Genomic DNA, 14,019 nt, shown 5'->3' with positions numbered 1-14,019 from the left:
TAAACTTAAAGAAAAAAGAGAATAGTTTAGCTTTACAGGAAAACATTTGAGGATAGTAGAGGGTCCCTACATTCCCCATACCCAATTTTTCCTTTTATTAGCCTCTTACATTACATTAGTATGGTATTTTTTTTTACAACTAATGAACCAATCAATATTGATTATGTTGTTATTAAATACTGTCTGTGCTTTACTCAGATTTCTTAGTTTACACCTAATGTTCTTCTGTTCCAGGATGACATCTGGGATACCAAGTTACATTAAATACTTGTGTCTCCTTAAGCCCTCTTGGCTATGACAGTTTCTTAGACTTTCCTTATTTTTGATAACCTTAACTTCAGTTTTCCTTCTTACTTTCCTCTTTACTTCTTCCCATATTCAAGCAGTGTGCAAGGCCAGGAGATTCTGGGAGGACTGCCAGATTTGGGGGTTAAGTGGTGATGTGTGTAATTGATCAAGCCCTAATGCCGCCTCTGGGATAAAGGTGTGGAAATAAGAACTCTGGTAGACTCAGGGGTGTAGGAACACCAAAAAAAAAAAAAAAAAAAAAAAAAAAAAAGACCAGGAAAGAGAAAAACGTATTGCTTAACGAATGCCACGCCCCTGCTATGCCTAGTAACTAGCATGTAATGAAAGGGTGTCAGAATATCATTTAAACGCCTGGTCGACAGTGACGTCTTGGGGCTACGCCTGCTTGCTAGTGGTCTTTCGAGAGCTCTTCCCCCTCGGCTCCCCGAGTCTCTGTGATGCTTCAGCTCTTACATATTTTTCCCTACAGCAGAGAAACAATGAGGGCAGACTAGTTTTTAGTTTCTTAGCTTCCTCTCTAGCCCAATCCAAGGAACTACAATTCCCAGAAAACATCGTGGCGTGACCTGTCTCCTTCTGCGTTCTTATTGGCTCATGTTTGTTACTCTCAGCCAATAGAAGTTAAGCTCTTTGATAAGTGCCAAAATGGCGATTCCTAGGATCTAGAACTAGCTTGTACGGTAGGCTTAAAATTGGGAAGGTGGTGGATGAAAGGGAAATAGGGAATTATAGTTTTAAGGTTGGGGAAGGTGGAGGAGATGGAGGAAGACACTCTGGATTTGGGGTGGTAGGGGCTGAGGGACTTAGCCAGGGCTAAGGGCGTAACTAGGCAATCAGAATAGGCTTAACCCCTTGCTCCCACCTTTACTCTTTGTACTAAGCGCCTTTGACCCCCTCTTCTTAGTGCTCCAGTTTAAGGAAGGGATGGTTCAGGAGGGAGGAACTTGATAGAATCTCTACCTTGTCCTTTCTCCATTTTTATCGTAGTTCCTTTGTCTCCCTTAAATCTTTCTGGATCCCATTTCATTCTGTTCTGCCCACCCCTGTTCTTTCCCTCACAATCTCTTCTTCTCTAAGCTCAGTTTCACCCACCTCAAAGCTTACCTCCATCGGCCCCTTCTCAGAGTGAAATCATGAAGGTGGTGAACCTGAAGCAAGCCATTTTGCAAGCCTGGAAGGAGCGATGGAGTGACTACCAGTGGGCAATCAACATGAAGAAATTCTTTCCCAAAGGAGCCACCTGGGACATTCTCAACCTAGCAGGTCTCATGTCAAGTAGGAAGGAAGGATGGGAGGGCTAAACCCAGAAAAGTTATAACCACTCAGTCTTGCTTTGTTTATTCCCCTTGCAGAAGCGCTACTGGAGCAGGCCATGATTGGACCTTCCCCCAATCCTCTCATTCTGTCCTACCTGAAGTATGCCATTAGTTCCCAGGTAAACTGTCCCACCTATTCCAGAGAGTGAAGATTTGAAGGTAAAAGTCTTGGAGTAACGTTGTCAGCTCACACTTTCTAGGCGAATTTGTTTGAACACATCACTTCTCTGAGCCTCCATTTTCTTTTGAAAGTAATACTTCACTGGTTGTGATGAATGGTACACTAACTTATTCTATCAATAAATGTTCATGAATGCCTGTATGCGTCAGGGAGTGGTGTAGGCCCTGGGGATATAGCTGTGAACAAGACCTGATCCCAGCACATAAGAAAGAACGAAGTTATGGGTAATAACAGACATGGAAATAAGCAGTCAGTCACAGGATGGATTTATGATGTAGATTAAGACAGTACTATGGGAGTACATGGGAAAGGCAAATAATTCAGTCTGAGCAATCAGGGAAGGCTTTCTGGAGAAAGTGATGTTTAAACCAAGACCTTATTATTAATAGGAGTTAGCCAGGCAGATTGGTGAGAATACACAAAGCAGAAAGAAAAGCACATATAAAGGCTGGGAGGCAAAAATCACATGTTTAGGAACCAAAAATAATTTGTATGGCTAGAGCAGTAGTTTTGGTCTCTGGACCCTTTTATGCTTTTAAAAACCATTGAGACTCCCACAAAGCTTTTGTTTGTATGTATTATATCTATCCGTATTTACCATTTTAGAAATGAAAACGGAGTAAGTTAAAAAATATTTATGAACTTATTTAAAAGCACCAAAAAGTAATGTCTGTTAAATAAAGCCTGTTACGTTACATGTTAATATAAATAACATTTTAATGAAAACTGTATTTTCCAAAACAAAAAAGCTAGTGAGGAAAGTGGTATTGTTTTACGTTTTTGCAAATCTATTTAATGTCTGGCTTAATGGAAGGCAGCTGAATTCTCATATCTGTTTTTGCATTCAATTGTTGCAATAGGCTATTTCAGTTGAAGTGTATGAAGAAAATCTGGCCTCACACATCAGATATTTAGTTTGAAAAGGACAGAGTATATTAATAAGCTTTTCAGATAACTGGATATTCATTGATATACTAAAATTCAGCAGGTGATGTGAAACCACATCAATGAACTTTAAAAAAAAATTAATTATTTTTAAAATAAGCTCTACACACATGAGGGTTGAACTTACGACCCTGAGATCAAGAGTTGCATGCTCTACGGATTGAGCCAGCCAGGTGCCCCTCAATGAACTTCTTACACACTGTTAACATTAAGATCTATTGGTCTTTCTCTTGCACTTTTACTCATGAATGATTTTATAATATCATGAATTGATCATGTGGAAAATACCCATTACTGAATTACATAATTATTGACACATTTAATTATATGATTTACATGTCATGGAGCCTCTGGAACATTCCATGTTCAGTTGTGAGAGAATGAGAGTAGAAAAAGCAAATAACATCTTAGCAGTATTTAAAAAATAGTTTTTTTAAAAATGTTTATTTATGTATTTATTTATTTTGAGAGAGAAAGATAGAATCCCAAGCTGGCTCCCTGCTGGTCAGTGCAGAGCCCAACGCATGGCTCGATCTCACAAATGGTGAGATCATGACCTGAGCTGAAATCAAGAATCAGATGCTTAACTGACTGAATCACCCAGGTGCCCCTAAAAAATAGTTTTAACCTCACAGATTCCAGGGGTCCCTGGATCATATTTTGAGAACTGCTGGGCTAGCACTTCACGAAGGAGATAGAGAGGGCACAAAGGACCTGTGAGTGATGCTAAAGAGTTTGGACTTTATCCTAGGGTGACAAGTAATCATTTAAAGAGTTTTAAGTGGAGGAATGGTGTGATAGGATATGTATGTATGTGTTTGTATAGACATTTAACATGCAATAAAATGTACAGATCTTAAGATGAATTCAGTGAGTTTTAGCAATTGTAATATACCCATGTCACTAACATTCAAAATAAGATACAGAATGTTTCCATTCTCCCAGAAAGTTGCCTTGTGCCCCTTTCTAGCCCAACCTCTTACAACCACTAAATGTTTTTTGTCACTGTAGATTAATCTTGCCTATATTTGGATTCCATAGAAATGGAATCATCCAGCAATACCCTGTACTCTGTCTTCTTTTGTTTAACATAAATGTTTTTGAGATTTATCTATGTGGTTGTGTATGTCAGTAGTTCATTCTCTTTAAATTGCTGAGTAATAGCCCTCAGTTGGCATGTATTTCTTATTTCTTTTTCCTCTTGGCTTATGTCTGCTTTCCATGTGAGCACGTGTTCATTTACCTTATTCTTTTTAACTGCTGCATAATGTTCCATGTGTACTGTAATTTAGGTTGCTTTTAATTTTTTACTGTTATAATTGATGTTTCATTAAACATTCATTCTTATACTTAGCCTGTCTGCACTTCTGGGAGTTTTCCCTAGGATAGATACCTAGAAATAGAATTGCTAGCTTGAAGCATTCCCACATGTTAAATTGCAGTAGATTCTGGGGCGCCTGAGTGGCTCAGTCGGGTAAGCACCTGGCCTTGGTTCAGTTTGTGAGTTCACAGTTTGTGGCCTTCACAGTTTGTGAGTTCGTGCCCCGTGTTGGGCTCCATGCTGCTGGTGCAGAGCCTGCTTGGGACTCTCTCTCTCTCTCTCTGCCCCTCTCCCACTCGTGCTTTCTTTTATTCTCAAAATAAATAAAAATTAACAAAAAATTGCAGTAGATCTTGCACATTGCCCTCCAAAAAGGATGGTATCAGTTTATACCCCCTCCATAGTGTTTGACAGTGTTTCTCAACACCTTTCCAATGATGGATAGAATAAGCAAAAAATTCCTTCACATTATAATTTGTATTTCCATAATTGTGATGTTGAGCATTTTTTCCATATTTACTGGCTCCCTGTATATCTTCTGGGAATTGCTAATGCATACCATTTGCCTGTTTTCCTAATTTTTTTATTATTGTAAAAGCTTTATTGAGATATAAATCACATACTATACAATGTACCCATTTAAAGTATACAATTTATTGGGTTTTAGTGTATTCAGAGTTGTACAGCCACTACAACAATCAACGTAGAACATTTTTATCAGCACAAGAATTCTGACTGCTTTTTAAGTGTCTTAATATAATTGATCTTTTAATCCTGTTATGGTTTTCTATCACTTTTTTTTTTTTTTTTTTTTTTTTACTTTTTGGTTTTATTTTCTTAGCATGCAGAAATTTTTAATGTTTTTGTTGTCAGATTTAACCATTTTTTCCTATATGGCGTTTGTCTTGCTTAAGGGCTTCCTTCCCTGCTCCAAGGATCAAAATATATTCTTCTCTAATTTCTGCCAACACTTCACTTTTGTTTTTTGTATTTATTTTGTTGAATCCATTTAGGATTTATTGTGGTGTGAGGAAGAGATCCAAATTTATTTATTTTTCCTAATAGGTGGACAGTTGTTTCAATTGCCTTTATTGAATAGGCCATTCATTGTCATATCCTAAATTCTCTTACAAAGTTCTACTTCTTTTTCTTTTCTTTTCTTTTTTTTTTCTTTTGACAAAGGTCTATTTCTTGGTATTCCAGTTTCATTCATTGATATATTTGTCCTTTCTTGCACTAGTACTTGACTGTTTTAATTACTATACCTTTATGGTATGTTTGATGTCTGGTTAGGCAAGTCTTCCCTTAGTTTAATTTTTCAAAAATTCTTTGGCTGTTTTCAGGCATTTTCTTTTTTTCTTTCTTTTAATGTTTATTTATTTATTTTGAGAAAGAGACAGTGCATGTGTGTGTGCACCCCTGTGTAAGTGGGGGAGGGGCAGAGAGAGAAGGAGAGAGAGAATACCAAGTGGGCTCTGCACTGCCAGTGAGGAGCCCAACACAGGGGCTCAAACTCAAGAAATATGAGGTCATGACCTGAGCTGAAATCAAGAGTTGGATGCTCAACCGACTAAGCCAGCCAGGCTCCCCTAGGCATTTTCTTTTCCAGACGTTTTCTATTTTTAATATTTATTTATTTATTTATATATTTATTGTTAACTTTTTTTGAGAGAGAGAGAGGGCACAAGTGATCTAAGGGCAGAGAGAGAGAATCTCACGAAGGGCAGAGAGAAAGAGAGGAAAAGAGAGGGAGAGAGAGAGGTGGGACTCACCTGAAGTGGGGTTCGTGTTTTACCCTAAGTGGGGTACAGTCTCAGCCAAAGTGGGACTTGAGCTCACCCAATGTGAGACTCAAACTCATGAACCATGAGATCATGACCTGAGCTGAAGTCAGATGCTTAAACAACTGAGCCACCCAGGTGCTCCTTTTCCAGACATTTAAAAAACATTTTTTTTAATGTTTATTTATTTTTGGAGGTGAGAGAGATGGAGTGTGAGGGTGGGAGGGGCAGAGAAAGAGGGAGACAGAATCTGAAACGGGCTCCAGGCTCTGAGCTGTCAGCACAGGGCCTGACTTGGGGCTTGAACTCCTGAACTACGAGATCATGACCTGAGCAGAAGTTGGACGCACAACTGACTGAGCCACCCAGGCGCCCTGTCCTTTCCCAGACATTTTAAAATCAGCTTGTTAAATTCTTGTAAAAATCCTATTATATTTTAATGGGGATTTTTTTGACTTTCTGGATTTGGGGAATTTGTGGATTAATCTTAGAAAGATCACACTTGTAAAAAAAAAGATGACTCCGGTTATAGCTTGAAGAATGAGTTGGAATATACACGTGTGTGTGTGTGTGTGTGTGGAATATACACACACGTGTATATACGAGCTGGAATACATGTATATATATATATATATATATATATGAGATGGAATATATATATGTATGTATATGAGTTGGAATATGTACGTGTGTGTGTGTGTGTATTTTTGTTTATATATGTATGTATTTCTTTAAGTAATGTGTACACCCCGCATGGGGCTTGAACTCACAGCCCTGAAATGAAGAGTTGCATGTTCTTCCACTGAGGTAGCCAGGTGCCCCAGGCTTTTTTTTTTTTTTTTTTTTTTTTTGCCCAAGGACCAAATAGTAATACTTTGCAGGCCATGTGGTCTCTGTCACCATTATTCTGTCATTATAGCTTGAAAGCATATATAGATGGTATATAAGTAAATGGATATGCCTGTGCTTTGATGAAACTTTGTTTTAAAAAAAAAAGATAATGGGCCCAATTTGGCTTGCGAGTCATAGTTTTCCAACCCCTGATTAACCCTTATTGCAGTAAATTCAGGTAAGAGATGATATTAGCATAAACATGGGAAGTAGCAGCAGAAAAAAAGATGAATTCAAGAACTGTTCAGGAGGTGGCATTGAGAGGACTTGGTGATTACCTGGATGAGGCACATGAGAGAGAGGAAGAAATCATGGCTAGTGTCTAGGTTTCTGGTTTGGACGACTCAATGACTGATGGGATCTTAAGGAGACAGTGGGAAAAGAGTAGGGCTGCTATTAAGGTTGGGGTACCGCTGAGGGGTGGAGATGACACTGATTTTGGCCTTGTTAAGTAAGGTGCCTGTGTGGGCTAACAAAGAGAAGATATTCAGTAGGTCCTTCAACATATGTGTCCAGAACTTAGAAGAAGAGGCCTAGACTGGCACTGTTGATTTTGGAGTTGTCGACTGTAGATGGTGATGGAAGCTGTGGGCATTGACAGGAGTGCCTAGAGAGGGTGGAGAGTAAGTACAAGAGAGACCCAAGCCAAATCCCTGAGGAACCAATCACAGGTAGAGAACATGGCTAGGAAAAAGATGCTTCACAGGAGTCTGAAAAGAAGAGATCAGTGAAGAGGGAAGAAAAGCAAGAGAGCGTGGTATCAAGAGAAGCCAAGAGAGAAGAGGATCAAAGAGTGAAGAAGTGTTTCCTGGTGTTGGGTGCTGCTGAGAGGTCTGTGAGATTGGAACTGAGAAGTATCCATGGGGTTTAACCAGTTTGTTGATGAGCTCAATGAGGAGATTCCTACAGTGGTAAGGACATAAGTGATTGGAGTGGGTGGAATTGTGAACGGAAGGTGGGGAGATAGAGACAGCGAGTGTGGAGAACTCCCATCTGTGGAGAGCAGGATAGAGAGAGTGGTGATTAATTGGAAATGGGGGGAGTGGTCTGCGGGAACTTCTCTTAAAAATGGCAGAATCTTGAGACATGTAAACACTGATGGGGAAGGCAAGAAGGAGAACAAGGCCAAAGTAACAGTGAGAGAGAAATAAATATATATGCAGGAGTTTCACTACAATCAGCATTGTAAAGTGCTGTGCAAAATTAGTAATTGATTCTTCCTTCCAAGTTCAGAGGCTCTTCAGTTCAGTGCTGTGCATGGAGAGGGCACTTAGGAGTAGCTGAGGGTGTTGAATATGAAGAGGAGAGGAGAGAGCAGCCGCAGGGTCAGTCTGGGCTAGCCAGGTGTGCAGCGGACACATAGACGGTCTCCAGCCTCAGAGTCTGGTGGTAGCTTAGAGCTTCTACACTGATAGACACAGTAGACTGGAATAGGTTAAATCCTGCTGTGAAAAACAGTTCGCCGTGTGGAAAGTAGTTTTAGGTCTCAAGGGTAGCAGTGCTTTCTCGATATTGTTAGCTAAAATTTACTGGACAGAATTCTGAATTTGGAGACCATAAATACATTAGAACATACTGCATCTCTCAGAATATAGAAAATTGGGGGTTTCTCTTCCGGGAGTTTGGGGTTAGTTTCAGTGGGAACATCCAGCTCCCTCTTCAGGTTGGTATCCAACAAGGTTCATTTCTCTGCCAAGCTCTTGCTATGGGGACATCAGTTATAAATAAACAAATACTCGTCTGGAACGTTATGGTCATTCTGCCCAGGCAGGCTCCCAACTTTCTGATCACCATCAGACACCAGCTATGGCTTCACAGAACATCTTGCTGAGAGTTGTACTAAACACTAATTGTGTATTTAAGTCCTCTGTGTATTTTGCTCTTGTTTATTTAAGAATACTAGTTAAATGTGTCTGAACAGAGAGCACTCTGTTCACATGATGGAGAAATTATACACAGAAGGCATTGCCATGCATGTAAAATTCACCATATTAAGGTCATTGAGGCTGACTTCACTTTCCTCTTGAATCTCTGGAAATTTCTATTCCTCTTGGGAAGACAACCCACGAAGCAGGTGATTATCCTGACAGTTGCTATCATTGTAATCTTTTTTATTACAGTGTATTTTGCCACTGATTTTGAGTATATACTTGTAACTACTTTCTAAAGTATTATTTATATTTTATCAGCATGCAATAAATTTTTTTTTTTAAATATGACAACTTAATAGACTTTCTCTAGGTTTTAATTTCATGCAGGACACATTGGTTATTTCTTTTCAACTACATCTCCAATCCTATGGATAGGTTTTACTAATAGAGATTTATTTTAAATACATTTTTTTTTTCAGAATGCTAGTTCCTAGAATTCACCAATCCAAAGTAATAAAAGCTTACTGAGGACCTACTATGTGCTAAGCCTGGGCTACATTCTAGAGAAACAGATATAAATTCACCACTGTTTCTGTTCTCAGCTCACTGTTCAGATAGGCTTTCTCTTAGTCAAATAAGCTTGGAAAGTATTATTTACTGTTTCCATTTATCTTAGAGGTTCTCATTATATACAAGCATATTATGACTCAGCAAAGCTAAGCAAAGAAAGCTATTTAGTCCGTGGTTTCTTAAATTCATATCACACAAAAGCTGTGTGTGTGTGTAAAGTTTCTTAACATCTTGGGGAATCTTTGGAAGAACATCATGCAATAAATATTTCTACAGTAACAGAAATGCTGTGTATCTGTGCTAAAACGGTAGCCACTAGCCACATGTGGCTGTTGGGCACTTGAAATGTGACTAGTCTGACTAAGGAACTGAATATTTAATTTTACTTAATTTAAACTTAAACAGCCACTTGTGGCTAGTGGCTTCCCTATTGGATAGTGCAACTTTGGAAGCTACTTTGAGAAATGCTGATCTAAAGGTGTGTTTTTACTTATTCATTCTACCAACATCATAGCAAGTTCATGGTGGTCACTGAGTAAAAGCATCCTTGTCCTCAAGGAGCTCCTAGTTTGGTGGGGGCAACAGGTACCTGCTGTGTAATGATGGGTATAAGGGGATTAATTACTTGGAGCACATGGGAAGGAGGTTGGGGTCAATCAGAGAAGGTGTCCTGGAGGAGTCCTAGAGAGTAAATCCTAGGGAATCAGAGTGTGTATCATGAAATTCACTACAATTTCAGTGTGCAGGTATTACCTGTTCATTGCAGGAAATGTTTCTTCATCTCCAGTTGTTGTAAATAAAAGTACTCTGAGGGCACCTGGATGGCTCAGTTGGTTAAGCGTCCGACTTTGGCTCAGGTCATGATCTCACAGTTTGTGGGTTTGAACCCTGCACCAGGGTCTGTGCTGACAGAGCCTCTCCTACTCTATAGAAGTTGTAGGAGTAAAGTAACATAACCTCATTCCTATCCTTCCTTCTGCCTACTAGCAATTATTTTAACCTTGTATATAGTGGACAATGAGTGGCATGTGAACATGAAACACGGCATTTTTGAATGCCCACCCTGATCTTAGTGGGTGTATGCTCATGGTGTCATTTATGGTGATTTTGATAGAAGCAGGGATGGGGACAATGTCTAGTTTTCCTGCCTCTCTTTTCGTGGGTTGAGGAAGGCCTGTTGAAGGGGTTGAACTTTTTGAGCTGCAGAAATTTGAAGTGTCCGTGTTTGATCCTGTCAGCTGTGACGCTAGTTGTCTGAACTTTATCTTTCTTCTTTCCATCCAGATGGTGTCCTACTCCTCTGTCCTCACAGCAATCAGTAAGGTATGACCATAGCCATTTATGAGCTAGGTGGAGGGCATGGGAGCAGAGAGATGATAGTGACAGATGGGACCCCCTCTGTTCGCCTGCGCGGTCACGTACACTCTGAGACTGGAGAGACAGCACGTGATGCCTCTGGATGGCATTGCTGTGTTCCACTGGAGGGAGGGAGATCCTGGGAAGTGGGAGGCTGGCAATTAGGAGCCAACTTCCAATGTTGAAAGAATGCCGAGTCTGAAACCTGAGGTTGGAGGGAAGATGAGTAGGAATTCTGAATATGCCGTCTGCCTCATGTGTGAGACCAGAGGTCAACTGGGATGTTTGTAGTATCATTAACTGTTCTTTCTGCAGTTTGATGACTTTTCCCGGGACTTGTGTGTCCAGGCTTTGCTGGATATCATGGACATGTTTTGTGACCGACTGAGGTAATGGCAGGGCTTGTTAACTTCCGGTATTATCCTAGCGTAAAGGAGAAGCTCCAAGCATGTAGACTGAGGCCAACTCTGTGGGTTCCCACACTTCTTTCCCCTCTGCTCTTCTGCACGCACCCACCCCCATCCTTTTCTACTTAGTCCCTTGGGATAAAAGACCTCTTCTCTTTGGAGTAGCTCATTTGAAATCTTGTCCAGTGGAAGTTGGGGCTGTCTTCCCTAGGACTTTGCTAGCTTCCCAGCTCTCTTCCCTCATAGGGGCGTGCCAGCCACTCTGGGGAAGATTGGTGTGGGTCATATTTCAGCCTTTGGAGCCAAGACAGATTTTGCATCCTTTCCCGGTAGCTGTCATGGCAAAGCAGAGGAGTGCATCGGGCTGTGCCGGTCCCTTCTCAGCGCCCTCCACTGGCTGCTGCGCTGCACTGCAGCCTCTGCAGAGCGGCTCCGGGAGGGGCTGGAGGCCGGCACTCCAGCGGCTGGCGAGAAGCAGCTTGCCATGTGCCTGCAGCGCCTGGAGAAGACCCTCAGCAGCACCAAGAACCGGGCCCTGCTCCACATCGCCAAACTAGAGGAGGCCTGTATGTCCCCTGGTTCCCCTGAGCCCCACCTTCCACTGTTCCCATAGCTGGTTCTTTAATTGAAAGGGGAGAGGCAGGATGCCATCCCACTTCTTTCCAGGAGGATCTGAAATCATCCCACTTCCTTTTTTTTCTCCCCATAAGCATTGCATACATCCCAGGGACTTGGGCAGGGTGGCACCCGAGCCAATCAACCAACAGGTATTTACTGAGCATTATTGTATGCCCAGCACTGTGCCAGGTGCTGGGGATGGGGGGTGGGGGGCTACCAAAGGAGCATGTGGCAGGGTCCCTGCCCTCAACAAGCATACATGCTAGTGGGGAGCAAGATTAGTATGTGATAAACATGGATGAAGTTAGAGACAAGGGAAGTACACCATCCATCCTTGTGTTTGTCTCTGCGCTACTCATCTCCTGAAAGTAAATGACTCTTGTTTCTGAGTGTTGCCTAACATGTCCCTTTGAACATGGTACCTGTCTGCTATCAGGCCTGTTGTATCCTACACCGCTTGACTCAAGTGCAGATGTTAACTCTTGGAACCCTCCAGAGCCTGAAGGAGATAGATCACCCGGTGGGAGGGAAGTACTGGTTTTCTGGACATGTTGCCCAAAGACCACAGTCTTGTGGCTTGAGACCACCTAAGGATCTCTTGTTCTCCAGTAACAACAATGCTAGAATGGGTTACATCCAGGTCTTCAGGACATGTTTGGAGAACTTGTTATAGGATTAGTATATTTGTTAACTTTTCAAAGTATGTTTTATTGCCTGTGAGAAGTCCAGAAAGATGGCCCGTCTATAAAAATGGGCCTTGTTGACAGTATCTTACCTATCTTGAACACTTGACCAATGTTTAGTGGCTGAAAAGTGAATGAATATTTAACTTAATTTTAATGGATCTCAGGTCTTATTTTTTTGTTTCTTTTTCCCATGCCACATGGAGGTTAACGGGCTAGTTGGTGCCAGTATTCATCATCATTTAACCCTCTGGAGTTGTAACTAGGATAAGTGACTCATAATTAAGTGCTAAATAATGTAGCAGAGACCATGAGTTCAAGCATTTAGGCGGAGAGGTTAGCGGGTTGGACCAGTTGGGTGTGTTGTCAAAGGATCCAGACATGAACAAAAGCTTGAGGAGAGTGGTTTGAGAGGTGGCAATGAGTTGGGGCACCACAGAGGGGGAGAGCCGTGAGAGCAAAGGCCTCGACAGGGTGTGGGTGAACCCAGAAGCCTGGTTAGGAATCTAGCTCGACTGGGGTAGAGAGTGATGGCCACTTGCAAGGCTGGCCACTCCTGATGCAATTTGTGGCCACCTCCCTGTTCCAGCCACTGGACTCCAACCCCCCTGTGCCTCTCTTTGCCACTGTCTGTGTTGAACTGTACCTAGGCTCTAAAGTCAGCCACGTGCATCCCCTAGAAGGCAGGCCTCTGGGAATAGTTTCTAGGGACTTCGGTGTTGGTGCTCACTCCCCTTCTAGAAACAGTGCATGCTGCCCTCAGGCCCCTGGCCTCCATGTCATCCTCAGGGGAAGCCTCTGTGCGTGGTTTTGAGGTCCCAGGGGGGCCAAAGTCGAGGAGCTCAGGGCCATTGTCTTCCTCTCTTCTTTTCCCATTGTGTGTCTGCATTTCCTTTTCTCTGCCAGCCTCCTGGACTGCCATTGAGCATTCTCTCTTGAAGCTTGGTGAAATCCTGGCCAGTCTCAGCAACCCCCAGCTCCGGAGCCAGGCTGAGCAGTGTGGCACACTCATTAGGAGGTACCAGGCTCCCAGGCTGACTGTAGTGGAAGGAGCGAGGAAAGGCCCTGGGTGTGGGTAGGGAGATGTGACCCCTGGCCCCCACCCTTCTGCTCACCTGCCCTCCCAACTCTTTCTGTCTCCTATGTATCCGTTCCCTTCAGCATTCCCACAATGCTGGCTGTGCACTCTGAGCAGCTGCACAAGACTGGTTACCCCACAGTCCATGCGGTGGTCCTGCTCGAGGGCACCATGAACCTGACAGGCGAGACGCAGCCCCTGGTGGAACAGCTTATGATGGTGAAGCGCATGCAGGTTGGGGTTCCAGAGTTGTTTCTCTGCCAACATGTTGGGCTGGCCACTTGGGGGCAGTGGGGAGGATTCTTCTGGTACTTTTTGGGAGAACTGGGTTTCCTCTGATCGGGGTGGAAAGCAGATGGCTGTCATACGTGGCAGTGCCATTTCGCCTGACATCTCTTGGTCTCACACTGGGGTTGGGGAGCACCCTTTGTACACAGTCTCTGAGCTTACCTGATCAGCTCCTGGCCTCCCCGGGGCCTTCAGAATATGAAAGGGGATGGGCACCCTTTTAGGCTTCTCTCTTGGGTCTTCTCACAGCATATCCCCACCCCACTTTTTGTCCTGGAAATCTGGAAAGCTTGCTTCGTGGGGCTTATCGAGTCTCCTGAGGGTACAGAGGAGCTCAAGTGGACAGCTTTCACCTTCCTCAAGGTACCTGGGACAGGGGAGCAACAGAGAGCCGAATCTAGAAA

The 14,019-nt window shown here is 42.6% G+C and overlaps 1 protein-coding gene across 5 annotated transcripts in view; it reads left to right on the top strand.

Moving 5' to 3' along the window:
* Positions 1-14,019, top strand: part of MED24 (mediator complex subunit 24) — a 31,786-nt gene that overhangs the window by 7,290 nt on the left and 10,477 nt on the right. The window contains exons 1-10 of one of the 5 annotated variants that reach the window (XM_086687224.1): positions 575-989; positions 1,434-1,572; positions 1,662-1,744; positions 10,470-10,508; positions 10,857-10,930; positions 11,282-11,514; positions 11,659-11,715; positions 13,156-13,267; positions 13,411-13,561; positions 13,865-13,978. In XM_086687224.1, coding sequence (XP_086543350.1) covers positions 1,443-1,572; positions 1,662-1,744; positions 10,470-10,508; positions 10,857-10,930; positions 11,282-11,514; positions 11,659-11,715; positions 13,156-13,267; positions 13,411-13,561; positions 13,865-13,978 — 993 coding nt within the window. In that variant the 5' untranslated portion in view covers positions 575-989; positions 1,434-1,442. Of the gene's footprint in view, positions 1-574; positions 990-1,044; positions 1,573-1,661; positions 1,745-10,469; positions 10,509-10,856; positions 10,931-11,281; positions 11,515-11,658; positions 11,716-13,155; positions 13,268-13,410; positions 13,562-13,864; positions 13,979-14,019 lie in introns of those variants that run through there. The other 4 variants (XM_086687222.1, XM_086687223.1, XM_086687225.1 and 1 more) reach the window with 4 other exon arrangements.

Source organism: Puma concolor, chromosome E1, assembly GCF_028749965.1.
Source record: "Puma concolor isolate L17-30 chromosome E1, mPumCon1.1.hap2, whole genome shotgun sequence".
NCBI lineage: Eukaryota > Metazoa > Chordata > Mammalia > Carnivora > Felidae > Puma > Puma concolor.
The sequence above is the reverse complement of the archived record's forward strand: the minus strand, read 5'-3'. Positions and strand labels throughout refer to the sequence as shown.